At 38.2% G+C, this 17,900-nt stretch overlaps 1 protein-coding gene across 2 annotated transcripts in view; it reads right to left on the bottom strand.

The window, feature by feature from the left end:
- The window catches only part of KCNK2 (potassium two pore domain channel subfamily K member 2), a 103,158-nt gene that overhangs the window by 55,539 nt on the left and 29,719 nt on the right, over positions 1–17,900 (bottom strand). For both annotated transcript variants that reach the window (XM_056488578.1, XM_056488579.1), the window contains 2 exons: positions 16,661–16,971; positions 3,550–3,667 (listed from right to left, as the gene is read on the bottom strand). In XM_056488578.1, coding sequence (XP_056344553.1) covers positions 3,550–3,667; positions 16,661–16,971 — 429 coding nt within the window. The remainder of the gene's footprint in view (positions 1–3,549; positions 3,668–16,660; positions 16,972–17,900) is intronic.

The following is a 17,900-nucleotide window of genomic DNA, read 5'->3' as shown; positions in this document are numbered from 1 at the left end:
AGACACCAGACATTTGGGAAAACAACTTGCTGAGCTCAAGGCCTTGGCATGTTTTCTTTGTTTTTTCATTTTTTCTAGGCACAGGTCTCAAGCTTCAAAATGATAGGTCTGATTTTTTTACCTTGCTGCCAGTATAAAACTTTCCCCACCCCTGAAACCTAAGTCTGGGGGAAACTGGGGTGTGTGCAGGTTGTGTCTGTATGCTGCTCCTGAGTCCAGCTACCTACTGAAGGAAATCATCCAGAGGTCACTAACCATGCACAGTGCCAGCAGTGAGCTCTCAGAATAAAAAGAGGAGGCAAAAAGGTTGTTTTCCCCTCCTCCTCAGCACTATCTCCAGCTTTATGATTAAGTTACCATTTTTCTTGCTTTTCTTCTCAACCCTCTTTTTGCTTTTCTTTGGTCATGCGATCTTAGAGCAGGACTGACTGGATAATGACATTTTCAGGTAGACAAAAAGAGATTCTTTTGTACTTTGCAGCATGTACAGTATCCCAGGGAACAATGCAATAATATTTTTCATAGATAATTTCATATTCCTATTTCCTTCCACTGCCCCTTTCACTCTAAGAGACTGTCTGAAACTATTCCATATGCACAGACTAATAATCATGCAGTTTCACATCTATTCGTTGAGATGAGGAATATTTGTTCTGGAAACATATTCACAGCAAGAACACCTAGCTAAGCCAGTCAAAGCTATAACCCTTCCTGAAACAAGTTCAGCAGTAAATATAAAGCTAAAAACCAATGATCTGTTCAAAAGAAAGCCTTGTTAAACTGTTTGATTATGACTCAACTAAATCCACTTTTTAGAAAAGATCTAGTAGCAGTATCACATCATATTCTATTCAAACTGATTTTGCTAATTTTATGTTATGCACTGTAACATTTATTGAGCCACATGAAGGATTATAACAGACTTCAAAAAATGTTACATAAACACTAAGCCACGTTTTCTGAAGTGTTGCCTCTCTTTTTGTGGCTTTGGAACTCTACAGACATACTGACATCATCAGAGTGCCTTTCAGAAACCTACAGGAGATCCAGAAGATGGTTTTAGTCTGCTCCATCAGCCACCAAAACAGACAGTCAATATTTTTCACATCAGTGCTCGACACTACAGGGATACAGCAAGAACAGTAACTGCAAAACAATAATTTATTGCTTAGGCAGATGCTAAAGGCTTTATTTATTATCCTCTCTCCCTAGAAACCAAATATTTGTGGGATGCAAGTGCAACTGCCAATGAAGAAAGGCTTTGCTTTCATTAAAGGAAGGATTGAGAAATTCTATTCATAGACTACTGGTTCCACTTGAATGTCTTAGATTCTTAGATATCAACAGGAAGAGTGTGGGCTAAGTGATATGGTAAAATTATAGTAATAAGTGGTTTGGAAAACTACAAAATCTGCTGCAACACTGGAAAGCTGTCATTGTCTCTAAATGGTAGTAATCCCTTTTCTCATCTTCAAGTACTCCTTAAGGTACACAGAATAAAGGACATAATATCTACAAATTTTATTCATATTTATCAAACCCATTTTACAAATTATTTCTGTAAAGTTGTTTTATGAATTTATAAAGTCCTTTCTTTGTCCACAGAGAATATCTCTAGCATTTGTCTGAAGCCTATGGCAGCTCTCTGGAGATGCTCATAAACCACATTTTGACTCTCTTGAGAAATTAATTATTATTACCTTATGCCCTCTAACTGGAATGCCTTCATTTTCAAGGAGTTACTCCTATACAAAAAGGTACTGTTCTGAACAGAAAATCATTTGCTGGCACATAATAACACAAAGATCAAAGGAAAGCACACCCAGCTGCTCTGCTCACCACCATTTTCCCAGGTAATTCACTTTTCCAAGTGCTTTTCACCACAGCCCCACCTTCTGTCACACCACAAGCCCTGTGAGCCATGGGAGAGGTGGTTCACAGCATTAATGCCAACCACACTACAGCTTCCATAAAATCTTGCTTTCCTTGGATCCTGAGAAAAGCTCTAAAGTGCAACTGGCTGGGAGCTTCCCATCAAAAAAGGGTCCATGAAAGAAACTCAGTCACTCCAAAGCCAAAATATTTCATGGAAGCCTTTTTTCACTCATTTTTTTTCTCAGGCTGCCATCACAAAACCTGAAACAAATATTTACTGTTGCCTAGTTTGACCTGCTTCTGACAACTCTGGTTTGCAGAAATGACCTGAAATATTAATTTTCAAATGGATTTCCTATTGGGTTATCTTGCCTCCTGGGAACAGTGGATCAGAGGCCTGGATGCCTTTGCAGATCCCTGCTCCCTTCTAAGCTGGCATCACACATGGCTTGGTAGAATCAGGTCAGTAAATTAAATCAGAAAACATTTTGATTCAGAAAAGCCTTAGTTTTACTTGGAAAAAAAGATGGTGAGACAAAATGCTCCACTGCTTTAAAATAATTTTTGAACTTCTAATTCCTTGACCACTTTTCATATGTTAACTTTTATACTTATTGGGAAGTGAAACAACTATTGTGCACGTTCTACAGGACTAAGGATGCTTACAACATAAAACTTAGTGCTGTCCAAAGAGGATAATATAAGACTGACCACAAAGATGTCCTTTCAAAGTTCCTGCTTTTTTTGGTTATAACCTTTAATTTTAATTAGATTTTTTCAATCCTTGAGGGTTTTTATCACCATGAGGAATCAAATCAGTAAGTATGCTACAAATCAAGGAGGTAAGAATTTTCTGTTTTCACTAAACCTGTGTTTCAGTTACTCTAGATGTGGAAAATATCACATAGGCACAATATTTATGCATATAAATATAGACATGTTTATACTCAAACACACAAAATATATGTGGAACTTAGGCAATTCTACATAAAGAAAAAAAAAGATCCAGACAACACTTGAAAAGAATATCCTCTTCCACCACAATATGCATACAAATATTATATAGTGGTAATTATTGCAAAGAAGCTGCAATTCCTTATATATCACTCTCATATTTTTTCCTCATTATTTTATCTTCAAATTTCCATCCATCTTTTGAATGCTCTTCTGTGAGCTATGAGCTACATTAAATATTGCAATATTGTACATGTGTACAGTATTGTAGTCAAAGGGAAGAAATACCCAACACTGTTTCTTTTTACACCTTCTCAGAGGGAGAGTGACTTTCAGAATGTAGATAAGATAGCAATATTGAATGGGAGAACACAGGTTTTAAATTCCATATATCTCAGTCATGGTTTAATGCACATGTGCTTTAAATCATGCCCTATTTAACACTTGTGACTGTACAGTTGACCAAATTCTCCCCAGAAAATATTTCCACAACCTCTTTCAGTCACCTGAGAGAAATGTACAGCAACAATTTTTTTCTATAGAAAAATCACTCAGCTAGGTCTCCTTTACAGACAGCTATTTTCTGCCCCTGCAGCTAAAAAATAACTCTATTTAAAACAGAAGATTTGGAAGATTTACCATTAACAAACATATGCACACACTGGAAATCAAAAGAGTTTCAGATCATTGACTATAAAAAGATAATAAGCTGTGTCCTACCTATGGTGGTAATAACAGTGCCAGCAAAGAAGAAGGAACTTCCCAAGTCCCAGTGACTGATCTGAGCAGATGTGTTTCCTAAAGGTATGATTCCTGCATTTATTGCTGCCACTACTTGCTGCAAGTTTAAAAAGATTTTTGTCAATATTCATGAAACAATTGTATTCATATATATTGCACAGTAAATCAATTAAATCACTTATTTGATCTTTATCACTCAGTCAGGCTACAATTTATTCTTCAGTGACCACTCCAGGCAATTCAGAAGAGCTGTGAAGTCCAGACCATTAGGGAGAATGCAAAATCCATGATATCTGTGATATTACTATCTTAGTTAGAAGGTAAACACAATTATTTTTACTGCTACAACTATTTGGTGAAGAAAAACATTCATTAGACAAAGCTCATAATGAGAATTTTCCACAACGTTCCTGTGTTGTGTTAGGCAAACAAATGCTAAAACAGTCATTTTAAAACATCAAGAAAAAAATATCCATGCATTGCTCTGTATCAAATTAATTCCAAATAAAGAAAACACTTTTATATAACAGACAATTCAACAATTAAAACGGTTACACATACAATTTTAAAACTTTCACTATAGCAACAAAAAATACAGTCAAATATTAAATATATATCTCTATACAACTATGTACTTCAGAAATGTTGTTCTTGAAAAATGCAGTTCTAGCAAATAAAATCAACAAGCTTGCCACTAGTGACATTTTCATAGTCTCAAGAAATAGAAACTTTTCCTCTTTCAGCAGTGCCAACTGCTGTAAATTCTTATTACAAAATGTATTCCTGTTTTGTTATATCACAATTGCAGATATGAACTGGTATTTGAGTTAAAGTATCTTTAAACTTGTGATAAATATTTTAAAGAATGTAAGATCTCATTTCATTCTGAAACTTTAAAATAGGATTTATTTCTTACCACAGTATTTATAATAATTGGTATCTAACAAAAGAAAATTAGAGGAATCAATATTGCACAGTGAAAATGAGAATTTTAGTTAACTAGTGGTTCCTGCTTGGCAAGATGTACAACAAAAATTAGGGAAATAAATAGTGATAGGACAGATCAAAACCACCTTGCATTTGGACAGTCTGCTGCAGAGGAACAGTGTTGTACAGTAGGAATAATTTTTTCAGTCCCAAAATACTTTGATAATTTGGAAATGAAAACATTTCTGTTCCCAAACAGTGCCCACAGAAGTCACTTGATCTGGGCAGAGATCATGAAGTAACAATGCAGGATTAACTAGGACATCTATTTTTTATTGTGGAACTTAAATCCAACATTTAATCCAGCTTCAATCCAACATTTCCAGTTTGCCATTTTCAAAGCTCAGATGCACAAAGTAACCTTTTGAAGTCCACTGCTGCACCTCTGCAGCCACAGGGATCTTGCTGCCAACCTAAACCATTTTCACCATCCAGGGTTGCCAACAGAAAGCTGGGGTATCCTTACACAAACTTTTACCTGCTTTCATTTTAACTTCTTTTTTATTTTTTTTTTTTTTTTTTTAGTAACAGAAAGGCAAACATCAAAGGAGTGGAATTCTCAGTCCTGCTGAGGAAGGAGAAAGGATGGGGAAAGTGAGGGGGAAGAGAGTTTTATCTTCCTTTGTGCTGGAAGGATAAATCTACATTTGTACGTGATGTACAACTTGGCAGGAGCAAATACAGCAGCACTGACACTGACAGGTGTTTCCATCAGTGTAGGAAGGGACACATCAGACTAAGAGGCATGTGAAAACCATCTGCTGAAATGATTTTATAATTTACACAACACAGATACTCCCTTGATTTACAAGAAGTGTAAATCAGTGTGCTGTGTTACACAGAGCCCACTGAGTGCTGTGGCATTTCAGGGGACTGAGAGCTGCTGTCACAAGCCCTGGTACCTGCCCATGGGAACATGCTCTCCAGTGAGGACATTAGATGATATAGCACTGGATCAGTGCAATTTTTTGAGCCATTCTTGTTTCATTACATTTTCTTGTACTGGATGAAGATGCTACCCAGAGCAATGCACCTGTTTAGACAGTCTAGCAAGACCAAGCTATATACAAATCCAGATGTGAAATGTTCCCAGGGCTTTTATCATCACTGCATGTTTCTGAAGCCACATGTACCTCAAGGCCTTTTATATGAAAAGTGTTCCCATATAAACCACTCAATGATCCACTACAGCTACACATTTCCTGGCTTCATCTACCATACCTACATTTTTCCTGGTAAAAATAAAAACTTACAACTTAACCCAAAACTGCCCAAAGCACAACAGATGGCTACAAAAGACAATTAGCTGCTATTATTATGTCTCTGATTTTATCCAACTGCTAATCAGGAAAATAATCAGGGCTGCTTTCAGAGATGCTTCCTTTTCACACAGCCTCCTGAGCTCTGACTACACACACTTTCAGGGACTTTCTGAGTGGGAGGCTGCATCTGCATCGTGGTGTTCAGATTGGCTTGGCTGAATTGCTTTGCCATTAATTTTTCTAACTACTTTTGGAGCTCAATTGTATTTTGGGAGCCAAGTCATTCTGTGGCAGTAAGATCTCCAAATTACTTGTGGATCATTTGAAATATATTTCCCTTTTGAGAGTTTGTATGTACTTTAAAGTAATTTTTTAAGTTCTTACTTTGTGAGAAACACTTTAATACCAATTTTTGGTTTGTCTCCTTCAATAAATTAATGATCTCACAGACCATTCAGCTTTCTCTTTCCTTCCAAACTGAAGACTCTTCCCTATTAAATAATATATTCACCTGTTGTATATCACGTATAAGTAATTTTTTTAACAAGTTTTTTTTTATTGCCAGTATTTCTCATTGACTTCCTTTGTACATTTAATAATTCACATTTGTAAATTTACTGACTGTTTTAGGCCTAGTTTTAGTCATAAAGGGCCAGATGATGCCTTCATCATCACAGGGCTGTTGTTTCCAAACATACAATGCTATGCTTTCTCCTGGGCTGTGACCACATTTGGGAGAAGCCAGACTAAGCACCAACAAAGCTGCTGCATTTTATCCCTTCAGAGTCCCCTGTGAGAGTGTTCCTGATGAACAAGGGTGACAGGTGGCTGAGGTTACAGGTTTACTGAGGCCAATACTACTGCCTCACAAAGGCTTCAAATGTTGCCTGCAGATTTTTCAGGAAGGGTGACTGCATTTTCAGTTCTTTGGTTCAGAGGATGATTTTTTCTTTTTAGTCTGGTCAGCAATCATAAGAAGATCCTCATCAAGACCATTCCCAAGAAAGATTTAAGAAAATAATATATTATAATATATTGCATAACTCCTAACACTTGTACATTTCAGGGCAATAATTTCAGGGTGGCATGACATGTGCACCACACAAACTTAACTGAAGGATTGGATATTAACACTTCTCTAGCCCTGAATAAAAACCCAGGCTCTACTAACTTCACTAAGGGCCAGGATCTCAGCCTTAGCTTTCAAATAACAGGCTTATTTTTCACTGTCAGAGCTGTCACATTCAGTTCTCTGTCACCTTAATTCTTGGTCTTATAGCCTACTGATGCCTTACTGCTACACCAAACTTCATTTGTCATGGGTTTGAAATTTTCCTTCCTTCCTTCCTTCCTTCCTTCCTTCCTTCCTTCCTTCCTTCCTTCCTTCCTTCCTTCCTTCCTTCCTTCCTTCCTTCCTTCCTTCCTTCCTTCCTTCCTTCCCTCCCTCCCTAATTTCCTCCCTCTCTCCCTCCCTTAATTCTTGCTGTCACTTGAGACTTTTTGCTTTTCCTGACTGTGTATTTTGAATCTAAAAGCAGAATCATGAAAACTCCATAATTTGTAGAGTCATCATATGTTGCAGCCTTTAAACATTTCATGTGATCTTAACATGGGAATTTCTTGACTTATAAAAATTATTTTCCAGTATTAAAGTTAACTGACTCCTCAGTGGCAATTTTTCTGGCTTTTTATTCCATATACAAAATAAATTGGTTTAAAAATCAGTTTTGATTCAACATTACAGAATCAGTCAGCATTAGAACAGGGGTGTGGACAGATCAAATTCTTAAATTATGCAGATTATTTCACCTGCCTTACCTTCTTCCAGAGTCTTTTTTTAGTACTTGTTTCATATGAGGTGACTGAGGACAGAGAAGAGGGTGGGTCACCCAGCACATGGCACCCAATCAAGGCTTATATGCACAATGATTTCAAAAATTATAGTATATGGCTACACTTACAGTAATATGTTTTTCTTCTTTAATTATCTTTATAATGGTGAAAAAAAATCAGGCTTTTTTTTTTTTTTTTTTTTATAGTGAAGGGAATTGAGATAAAATTTTGACTCCTTTAAAAATTTTCAAAAATTCCAGTTTTGAGTTAGATGAATTCTTAGGCTGCCTGTGTACTGTATCTTAGGGTAGGCATGAAGCATGTCTGAGACCAAGTCCTCACTTGCACTACACCCACACATCCCAACTGCTTGGCTTTGCAGCCACATTTGGGAATAAGATTTAGTAGAGTAGCAGAGAAAAGAGGCAGAGATGGTTGAGCCCAGAGTGGACAGGCCAGGCATGACCAGAGCTCCAAAAACACGTAAGACCTGCTTTCACACCCCACATTTTTTCCTGAAATCAGAACACTGGGAAAAGGAGCGTGGGAACACAAATCACATTTTAATTGAATGTCAGTTTTTCATTTCTGTATAATTTAGAAACACTTTCTGGGTCAATACATTGTGCAGTTTTGTGTTATTCCTGTGTTCATGGCAGGCATCTCTCTGTAGAGGCCATGTTGAACTTTGCTTTGTAGATTAAGACACAGAACACTGTGACTTTTCTTCTGTCAAAACAAGAGAAAAAACAGGTTTTTTTAATGGAACAGTCATTTTCTGAGAACAGAAGACAATTCTAGGCCAGGGATTTCACCCTCTGGTGCTCTGAGCCTGCAAGGAGTCAATGGCATTGACTGACAAAAGCCAGCCTGCTGGCCAGGGAGCTACACCCAGTAGTGGGTCTGCAGAGACATGGGAAAACAAGGAGAGTTTATAAAGTGTGAAGGCTGGCCTCTGGTAGTCAACTGTTGTCTCACATGGAAATCAGGCAGAAATAAGTATGTGTCAAAGCAGTCACTCCAATGCTCATCTCCCTGTCCCACACCAGGCTCTGAGTACATGCTTTTGTACCATCTTCCAGTCACTTCACCTCCATGAAATGATGTAACACAACAGTTCATTACTCCCAGCTCTTCTACTGAAAGATTAAAATAGAATCACCTCAAATTATGCTTCTGATAAAATCCAGAGCCTGCTTTCTTTTGTCACCCAACTTGTCAGGAGTTAGTTTGTGCTTCCTGGCAGTCACTTGACAAGTGATGTCAAAAAGTCAGCTGTGCCTCTGAAAACCATTTCTCAGCCTGGATTTCTTCCTTCACTGCAATAGTTCTGCTGCCATTTGACAAGAGCACTCTACATTGCAAAGATACACTCTGTTATGGCCCAGCCACTGCACAACCCTGTGTTTTTATTTCAGCTTTGGTTTGCAAGCAATGGAAATCCTAGCTCTCAGTTCAAAGGCACACCAGGATGCTTTTAACACTTAGCAAACAACTCTCAAGCCTTAAAACACACAGTTTTGGGCCTTGATGTTGAAAGGGATTGCAATAATATTTGTATTGTAGTTCTGTGACTCCTTGTTTTTCTTCTTAGTTTGTATGAGTGTGCTCTGCACTGGAGACTAATACCCCACATGGTGAAGAATTGAAGGATTCTTTGCACCCCCTTTCACAGCTACTTAAACTAAAAACATGCAGAAACATAACGAACAACATTTCAATTTCTAAATATGCATTACAAACTCCATGGGTTTCTAAGTATATAAATTCTCTGTGTGTACACACACATATATATGCATGTATATACACATGCACGTTCAGGGAAGAAGGCTTTTCTTTGCTTCTTGAGACTACAGACTGGAAGAATTATGCAAACAGCTGTTCTGCAGAACTGACTTACTAATGAGTCATATCTGCCATCCTTCCTAAGACAAAAGCTGTCATTCAGATGCAATCAGGCTAAGTTCTAGGTCCATAAAACTGTTCATGTGAAGGGAATGGAATCTTTACAGGTCTCAACACCGGAAGCAGCAAAAAAAGTTTGAGACCAGTCTGCTTGAACAAAGAAGTGTCAAGAGCAGTGAGAATTTATTTATTATTTTCTCCTCAAATAATGCTCATGAAGGATAAGAACCACTTTAAAAAAATCATTCTAGTTTAGCCACTGTAGATTACAGCTACAGAAAAGGGAGCTGTCCTGTCCCAGGAGGAAATCCTCCCAGGCAAGAGAAAGTTTGGCAAAAAATCCTTCCTTGCAGGTGCTGAGTATAGAACCAGAAGAAGGAGAGCAGCAAGAGCCTAAGCACACAATCCAGGGGCTTCTGCAACCCATCTAGACCCATCTAAGTGAGTTTTAACTGCTTTGAAAGTCCTTCATTTCTTCCTTCATTGCTTGGAAAACATCATCAACAGGCAGCTCTGCTACTGATATTTGCAATTTGTCATAAGCCTCAGAACAGAAATGCAGATGGCACATTAAAAAAAAATTGATGCAATGGTATTTTGGATCCTCACATAAATAAATAGTCTAGTGCAGCCTCAATTTTTCTTCTATGCTGGTCTATCAATCTTCCCAAGGCTTTAAGTTTTACAAAGCATAAATGCTGCCTTCAGGCTAGGATCCTGAAATGGGATAGTTCCTGCTTTCTTTTGGAGAGTCTGGAAGGAATTGCAAAAGGAGAGACTAAGAATATTTAGGGTTTAAACTGGTACATTCAAGCTACCTCAAAAAGTTCCTGCTTGGAGTACCTGTAAGCTACAGCTCACAGGACTGAAAATGTCTACAAATGTTGTGATTCAAAGAATTAATAAAATTTGTTTCAAGCTTAATAGATTTAGTTAATAAATTTTAGTCTTATCTAAACAAACTTTGTATTTGTCTGAAAACAAAATCTTTGCTTCTCTGTGTTTTCCTATCTACAAAAATTACACAGAACACTCAAATACCTTCTAATCTCTTGGACAGAAAGGATTTACACTCCTTTATTTTAACAGTTTTCTACATAATCAGAGCTCAAGGAGCTTATTTGATTGGAATTAAATATGTACCTGAAAAATTATTTTTCAAAAATAATTTTCTTGTGGCTACAATGCAAATTGTAATGAAGTCTGTGAAAGAGACAAAATGAGTTGCTGCTGGAGGTGCAACTTAATGTAGTTACCTACCTTCAACTATAAAAATGAAGCTGCAGCAAATACATACTATAAAGTAAAATACTTTTACTAGAAATTAATCACATAAGAAACCATAATGACTTTCTGGTGAAGCCAGTTTGAAGAAAGAAACACTGCTCCCATGTCATTCATAATTATGTCAGGCTTCCCTCCAGAGAGAGATAAAGAGGGGGAAAAAAGCATTTGTCCTCAAGGGAGATTAAAAAAAAAAAAATCCCTATTTTGGTCTCATTCATAACCTAAGAGATGAATGGAAAGAAAAGGGGCACTGCAGCTGACACAAATGTGAGAGGAAAACAGGAAAGGCACACAGCCCTGGACCCCTGCACAGAGAGCTGCTCTCCCCACCTTAGCCACAAGCCCCCACAGAACCCAAGGAGATCAACTTGTGGGATCCACATCAACTCAGCTAATCCTGGTGGCTCATTAATTCCTTTGGTTTGTTTGTTTGTTTCTTTTAAATGCAAGCACATTTTTGTGGGCATTCAGTTTTCAGAAGAAGCCACATACCCTGAAAAGAGCTGGATTTAAAACTCTGCAAAAGTATTACTGCTGAGACAGCTTGGTGCAGCACCCTGAAAACTTGTTCAGATTTCAAAATGAAAGCTTTATCTGACAAGAATTACCACACACAGTACTTGGAACACATGAAAAGTTTTTGATTTTTAGTGTAAAAGTGTTTTTTTCCACTTGTTAGGGTTTCAGAATAAATATATTTGAATGATCTTTCTGCTAAAGGAACAGGAAATTAATTATGTTCTATTATTAACTTATGTTCCATTGTGTCTTTACTTGAAAACATATTATTAATTTTCAGAATTAACTCACTAGAATAACTATAATAATTCACAGCTTGCTGGGACATTTTAGATATTTAAGACTAAAATTTTTCTTATTTTCCTTTTTGTATGCAAAAAAAAATGCATTGAACAACTTTCTTGGCTATTGAAAGGAATTTTTTCTTCCATTTTGGTTTTAGAAGGTCAACATGAACAAATAACTGCTTAGCAATACATAATTAAGTGGTATTTACATAAAAAGTTCTTATTTCTTTTTTTTTTGTAATCAGCTTTTTCACTGGCAGGGAGACAAACAGTTGCTTCTAATTGCCAAGACATCCCACAACACAAAATATTGGCTACATCCCTATGTCCTAGGAACAACATGAGTTCTGGGCAAGGAAAATGCAAATTCACTCTTTTTTTCATGCACCTTATTTCCTCCTTTGGGATCCTGAAGAGGGAATGAGGTGTACAAAATGACAGTAATGACAATTTTATAATATTGCCTGAGTATCAAATCCAGTCAGGCTCACCTGTTCCCAGAGACAACCCCAGGAGATGTCATGCAAGGAGACACAAGTATCTCGTGTCTGACAGCACTGCATGAGGATCTGAGTGACACCTGAACATCAGCAGTGTCACCATTTGCTACCATTCACAGGTGCATACATATAGCAGGAATTTTTTCCAAGTTCTTGGCAATACATTTTGTGCATCTGAGTTTGGAAGATGTCTCTAGCATTTTAAATGCTTAGTGGCAAGCTTGCTATAGGAAACAGTCAACAAACGAAAAGAAAATTTGAATTAGATTGAAATAATTAGATACAAGAGCTCCAGTTAGAGAATTATTTCATTCTTTAATGCTTGCTGTTATTTGTGTGTATAGCTGGATTACTCCCAGGTTTCTATCAGCTTCTCCCAACAAAAAAGCTCAGTGGAGAGGGAAAAATTGTTGGATGCAAGACATAAAAAATCCTTAGTGTAAATGAAGATCAGGTTCATATACTTTATACTTTTACACATTCATTAAATCCACACAGTCTGAACTATATTTACTCTTTTATTCTGTCACCTGACAGTTACTTTGCATTGCATGGCAGGGCCAAGTTGAGAGCAGGCACAGACAGAGAAACCAAAACACCATTCATGATGAATTATAGAGTGTTCTTCTCCAAAAGAATACTAGGAAAGAACCTGGTCATGTTCCTTTCTGCAGCTTTATAATGTATTAGATATCACAAATAACCTTTACCAAACCAGTGCTTCCTCATCTGTTAACAAATGAGACCCTTTCAAGATCTTCCAGCTGAAGCTTTTTAAAAGCAAAGTTTAACATCAGACCAAGCACAGCTTGCTGCTCTGTTGTATTCTCATTACTCACCCAGGTAGTGCTTGTACTTTTACAAGCCTCCCTCCTGGGGTATTTCTCTAGTTGTAAATTTAGATATACCACCACTGAGTGCTGTGCACTGCCCACCTCAGCACCACTGGGGACAGCATGCAGCAATCCACTTAATGCTGCTGTTAATGGTGGCTTCAGGCTACAGGAAAAGGAGTTGAAATTGCCTGGAAAAACTGGTCTCTTGGGTGTACAGATATGCTCTGCATGACTTCTGCATATTTTTAATGTGGTACTAAATGGAAGTTCTCACAAAATATCAAAGGAATTATGTACCTGGATATACCTCTCAGGGTCATGCATTGCTGCTGTTCATTGCAGGTATATTCCATGACAGTGAGGCAACAAGTAACTGAAGTGCTTTGGACTGAAATATTTTCAATGCTGGACCATGGAAGTCAGAGACAGAAAAGGTCATGAAGACCACACCTTTTTTTTTCCTTTTTTTTTCTTTTTTGTCAGCACAGGAGCAACACTGCTGGACTGTGCTGAAAAGTCATGAGGAAAACACAGATCCTTTTTCTGAGGCAGCTGAATTTACCTCACTGCCATCCTCAAAGCACTCTATTCCACTACCTTTGCACATTTGCTAGGCTGCACAGCAGCTCTCTGTTGTCCCATATTTTGCATCTGTATAAAATATATGATGTCTATAAAAATATAATTCTCACCTAGTACACCTAGAGGAGCCACACAATCAATGTGACAATACAAAGTTTCAGGAATTCAATACCCAGGGAATAAACCTGTGCCTGCTGAAGAGTTGGCAACAGAATATATTGTTGTACCAGGAGAGGTTCCAGGGATTGGTGAGATCAAACAAGGATGAAGACAGGAAGGGAAAAATCCCTGTCCTGTGTGTATTTATAGAAACACACAACACTCTTTTAAACACCTTTGTGACAGAAGGAAGATTTTAGCCAAGGTGCTGGAAAATCCATGGCTCCTGGGTGCTGGAAACTGGACTGTCATTCCACTTGTATTTTTTAGCTGAATTTGTGCTCTCCAACTACTCTCTCTGATGTGCTCACCTGAATATGCTACCACATATTGTACTGCCTTTGGACAGTCTTGGGGAGTCAAGCCTGCTTCAGAGTAAGGATTAAATTACAGAGCAGAAGTTTGTGAAGATTGAAAAAGCCAGGTATGACAAGCACCTTGAGCAATGACTAGCATGAAAGGGCCAAAACAGTATCTGGATTCCCAGAACATGAAGTTCAAAGAAAAAAGTTGCAATGAATTTCATTATAGTTTGACTCAAGGTAAATACTTGATTAAAGAAGACATTACAGTCTGTAAAGTCTGTAATTTTCTTCACACAAACTAATCATTCCAGCTCCCTTCTACTCTGGTACATATTAATTTTCGGTTTTATAGCTTTCAGTGAATTCTTAAATAACATTTACTTTTTCCTTGCATGCACTATTTATTTTTATTTGTACAGACATCCAACAAAAACTGAAGAAACACTGCATTATATTGTAATAGCAGTCAGACATAACCCCAGGGAGACAAAATGTATCTCACTAATTTAGTTTTTGTGACAAAGTGGCAACTAGGGAAGAAATATGACCCCATGGGTAAGATAGCAGCCTAGACCTAGAAAAATTAATTTAAGACTCTTTTTTACCATTGCTTTGCCATTTTACCTTGGGCAAGCAGAATTTCCCAGCCCTTAACTTGATGCCATTGACTAACACTTATTCTGCATAAAGCAAAGCACCAAACAGGCTCCCTGTGCCCCAGCTCTGCTCCTATGAAAGGAGAATAACAGCACATTCCTGCCTCCATATCAAGGTGCTCTTTACAGAGAAGCAGAAGGGAGCAAGGGCAAATTAAGTTTTCCATTTACCCCAACAGCATGCAGAGCAAATTCTTCCCACAATTCTCTCTCATCCACGTGCTGTGGGAGGCTGTGTCATCTCCCCCTGCCTTCACACACCTGTGTTTTTCTGGTTGTGGCAAGATCATTAGCAGAGATGGAAGCTGATGCTGATATGGTTATCTGTGCTCTGATGGTTGCACTGAAACTCATTTATTTTACACAGAACATCAAATGGGCGTTGAATGCTGATGAAGTGGTTTTTTATTATCAATCTGTGCTTCTGGGCAGAGAATCATAAATGCTAAAATATCTAAGTACTCCAGAGCAAACTTCAACAGTTTTTGCCTTAAGGTCAATCTCACAGATGATGTAAGATAATATGGCTTCAAAAATTTCTTTTTTTATCTTCACAAGTACAGTATCTGACCTAAAAATTTCATAGGAGGATATTTATAGTAGCTACAAGAGTTATTTTTCATCAGAATGTGCTTGTATATTTCTCTGAAAGATTATCTCACATTCTGCTGGTCAAACCACTGGAACACAGTTATTACACAGCATCTAAATCATTATTGGCAGCATCTCCTCAGGCATGCCTGGTTGGACTCGTGGAGAGAGGAGCTGTCTGACAGACATTTAAAGGGTAGCAGTTTTGGAACACATTTTAGCAACAATGTAGGGAAGAAATCACAAAATACAAAACATTTTCCCAGCTTACCTTTAAAATTCAGAGGTAGTGTACCATAAAAATAACTCAGCACATCAGAACTCTATATTTAAAACTGAAAAAAGCCATGTCCATGCTGATGCTCAAGGCAGATTGGTCTAGAGAGGTAAAATCACCTTCTAAACTCCCAGCCATATCTGCTGACAAAAAACACTTTCAGAAATCCTTTCTGCCCGTGCACCTGGTGTGCTCCAGAGCTCCTGCTGCCCATAGTCTGGGTGCCCAACACCCTCTCCTGCTCTCCCTGTCCCATCTTGGGCTCTGTAGACCCAAATAGCCCCATGATCACTGTAAGGAAGGAGTGTATCCTTTCCAACTCTTGACTGCTCACTCTAGTCTCCCACTTCATTGTCCCATGCCCAGAACTGGCAGCCCTCTGCTATTCCCTCCAGTGCCACTGGATATTCATGAGAACATGGGATTTAAGTTGGAAGGGGATTTATAAGGCTCCACATCTAGTTCTGTGCTACTGCAAATAAATATCTCCCATGGTTCTGAGGCAGTGACCTGCAAGGGTAAATCCATGTTAGTAGGAACACACCAATGTACATAATTTGTGGATGTGCCTTTAAGAAGCAGAGAAAATTGAGATTTAAGATCAAAGTAGGAAGTCCATGATACTTTCCTGTACTTAAAACAAAATCAATATAAAGAAACATACAGCTGGAAGGAACGCTAGCTTGATAAAATCACAGTAAATTAGGAGTCCTTTAAGGGAATGGATGGTGTAGTGTAGCTTCTTCCACAGAATTAGGCACTTCAAATATTGACAGAACTTGTAAAGCACAATCAATATACCAATTCCTCTGTGAACTATTAATTATATATATTGCTGATGAATAATCATTTAATTAGCATAATGGGAGGCTTCAGTGAAAAGGCCTTCTACCAAGCATACTGGACCTAAAAATAGCAATAGCATTTCAACCATGAGGCCTTGCATGAAAATGCAAATGCTCAACTTCTGGTCTTAACACTTGTTACATTGCTCAGCCAATACAGAGCTTTGCTTATAAAGGTTTTGCCCCTTATCACTGCAGTACTGCCATATATAATTTGTTTCCTCTAAGGCAAGGTGATGAGGGGTTTGGTGTGGATTACCTGAATCAGTTCATCAAGCTCTGTTGCATTCACACAGGAATGCTGAGATACAAACGTCTGCTTCTGAATCACAATGGTGGTTCTCTGGGAGGTCTCATGAGGCTGCTCCAGGGCTTTAAACACTGTTGCTCCAATTATTAAATACACGACTACCACCAGAAAAATTGTTGAGACTGTCTTCCATTTCATAACATTAATGGCTGAATCGCTCTCCTCCCGTGAAGCGAGCACGGTAGGCTTGGTGGAAAATGATAATCTTGGTTTGGAGTTCTGAGTGGCCGATTTGGGATCCAGCAAGTCAGGTGCCGCCACTGGCAAAAATAGAAAAAGAAAGTTAATGTTTACAGTGCCACTCTGATTTCACTAACTAAATTTCTTGCCACGAGATTATACTAATTCTGTTGCTTCTAAGTGGAATTCTTAAATTGCTGAATCTTTCTCTTAATCACATGACACCTTACAACATGTTGCTCTGAGTAGTAGTGTCCGTCTTACATGCAATATTTCCTATGTCTGCCCCTGTGTGATATTGAATCATTTCCAAAAGCAGATTTCCCCTACACCCTTGCATTTCACTAAATTACTCTAAGGTAGTATTTGCTGCAGAGATTCTTTACGTCTGCTGTTCTCTCAAGCACTGCTAAGCAGCTTTCCAGCTGTGTTCTACCTCAGTGTTACAGAAGTATCAGGAAAACACAAAACCTTGCCTTTCTCACCCATTTTGTCCTATGCTCCAACAAATGCTCTCGGAGAACAGTTGTGTGATCATTTCTAAACTCCTCAGACACAACCGTGAAAAGCAGAAATTGCTCATCATACCGGTCTTAATGGGCTAATTGTTTATTGATTGCACCTTTCAGAAAGCAGTGGTACAACACATGTGTGCTTACTGGAAGAGCTGTGCGTTCGTTAGAGCAGGTTTTTCTATTTACAGCTACAAAAACCCACTGGGTTAGGAAAAGTGGCTGAATGTGTTAATCAAGTACTTGGATAACTCATGTGACTACCAGTAACTACATGGGTACTAAAAAAAAAAAAAAAATCCTCCACATCAAGTGCAGGTAAAGGTCTTCCGTGAGAAGATGGTCACAGCAGTGACCACACAAGCTATATATAAATTGTTTTGAATAACCGGGACGTTTTAAATGGCCAAGACAGCTCTTCCAGCCGCTGGTGGGAAAAGCTCAGATCTAAATCTAGAGGAAAGTCTCCCACAGGACGGCGGGGATGGGATGCATCC

Source organism: Oenanthe melanoleuca, chromosome 3 (assembly GCF_029582105.1).
Source record: "Oenanthe melanoleuca isolate GR-GAL-2019-014 chromosome 3, OMel1.0, whole genome shotgun sequence".
Taxonomy (NCBI): Eukaryota; Metazoa; Chordata; class Aves; order Passeriformes; family Muscicapidae; genus Oenanthe; species Oenanthe melanoleuca.
Note: the sequence above shows the minus strand (reverse complement) of the source record. Positions and strands in the feature narration are given on the sequence as shown.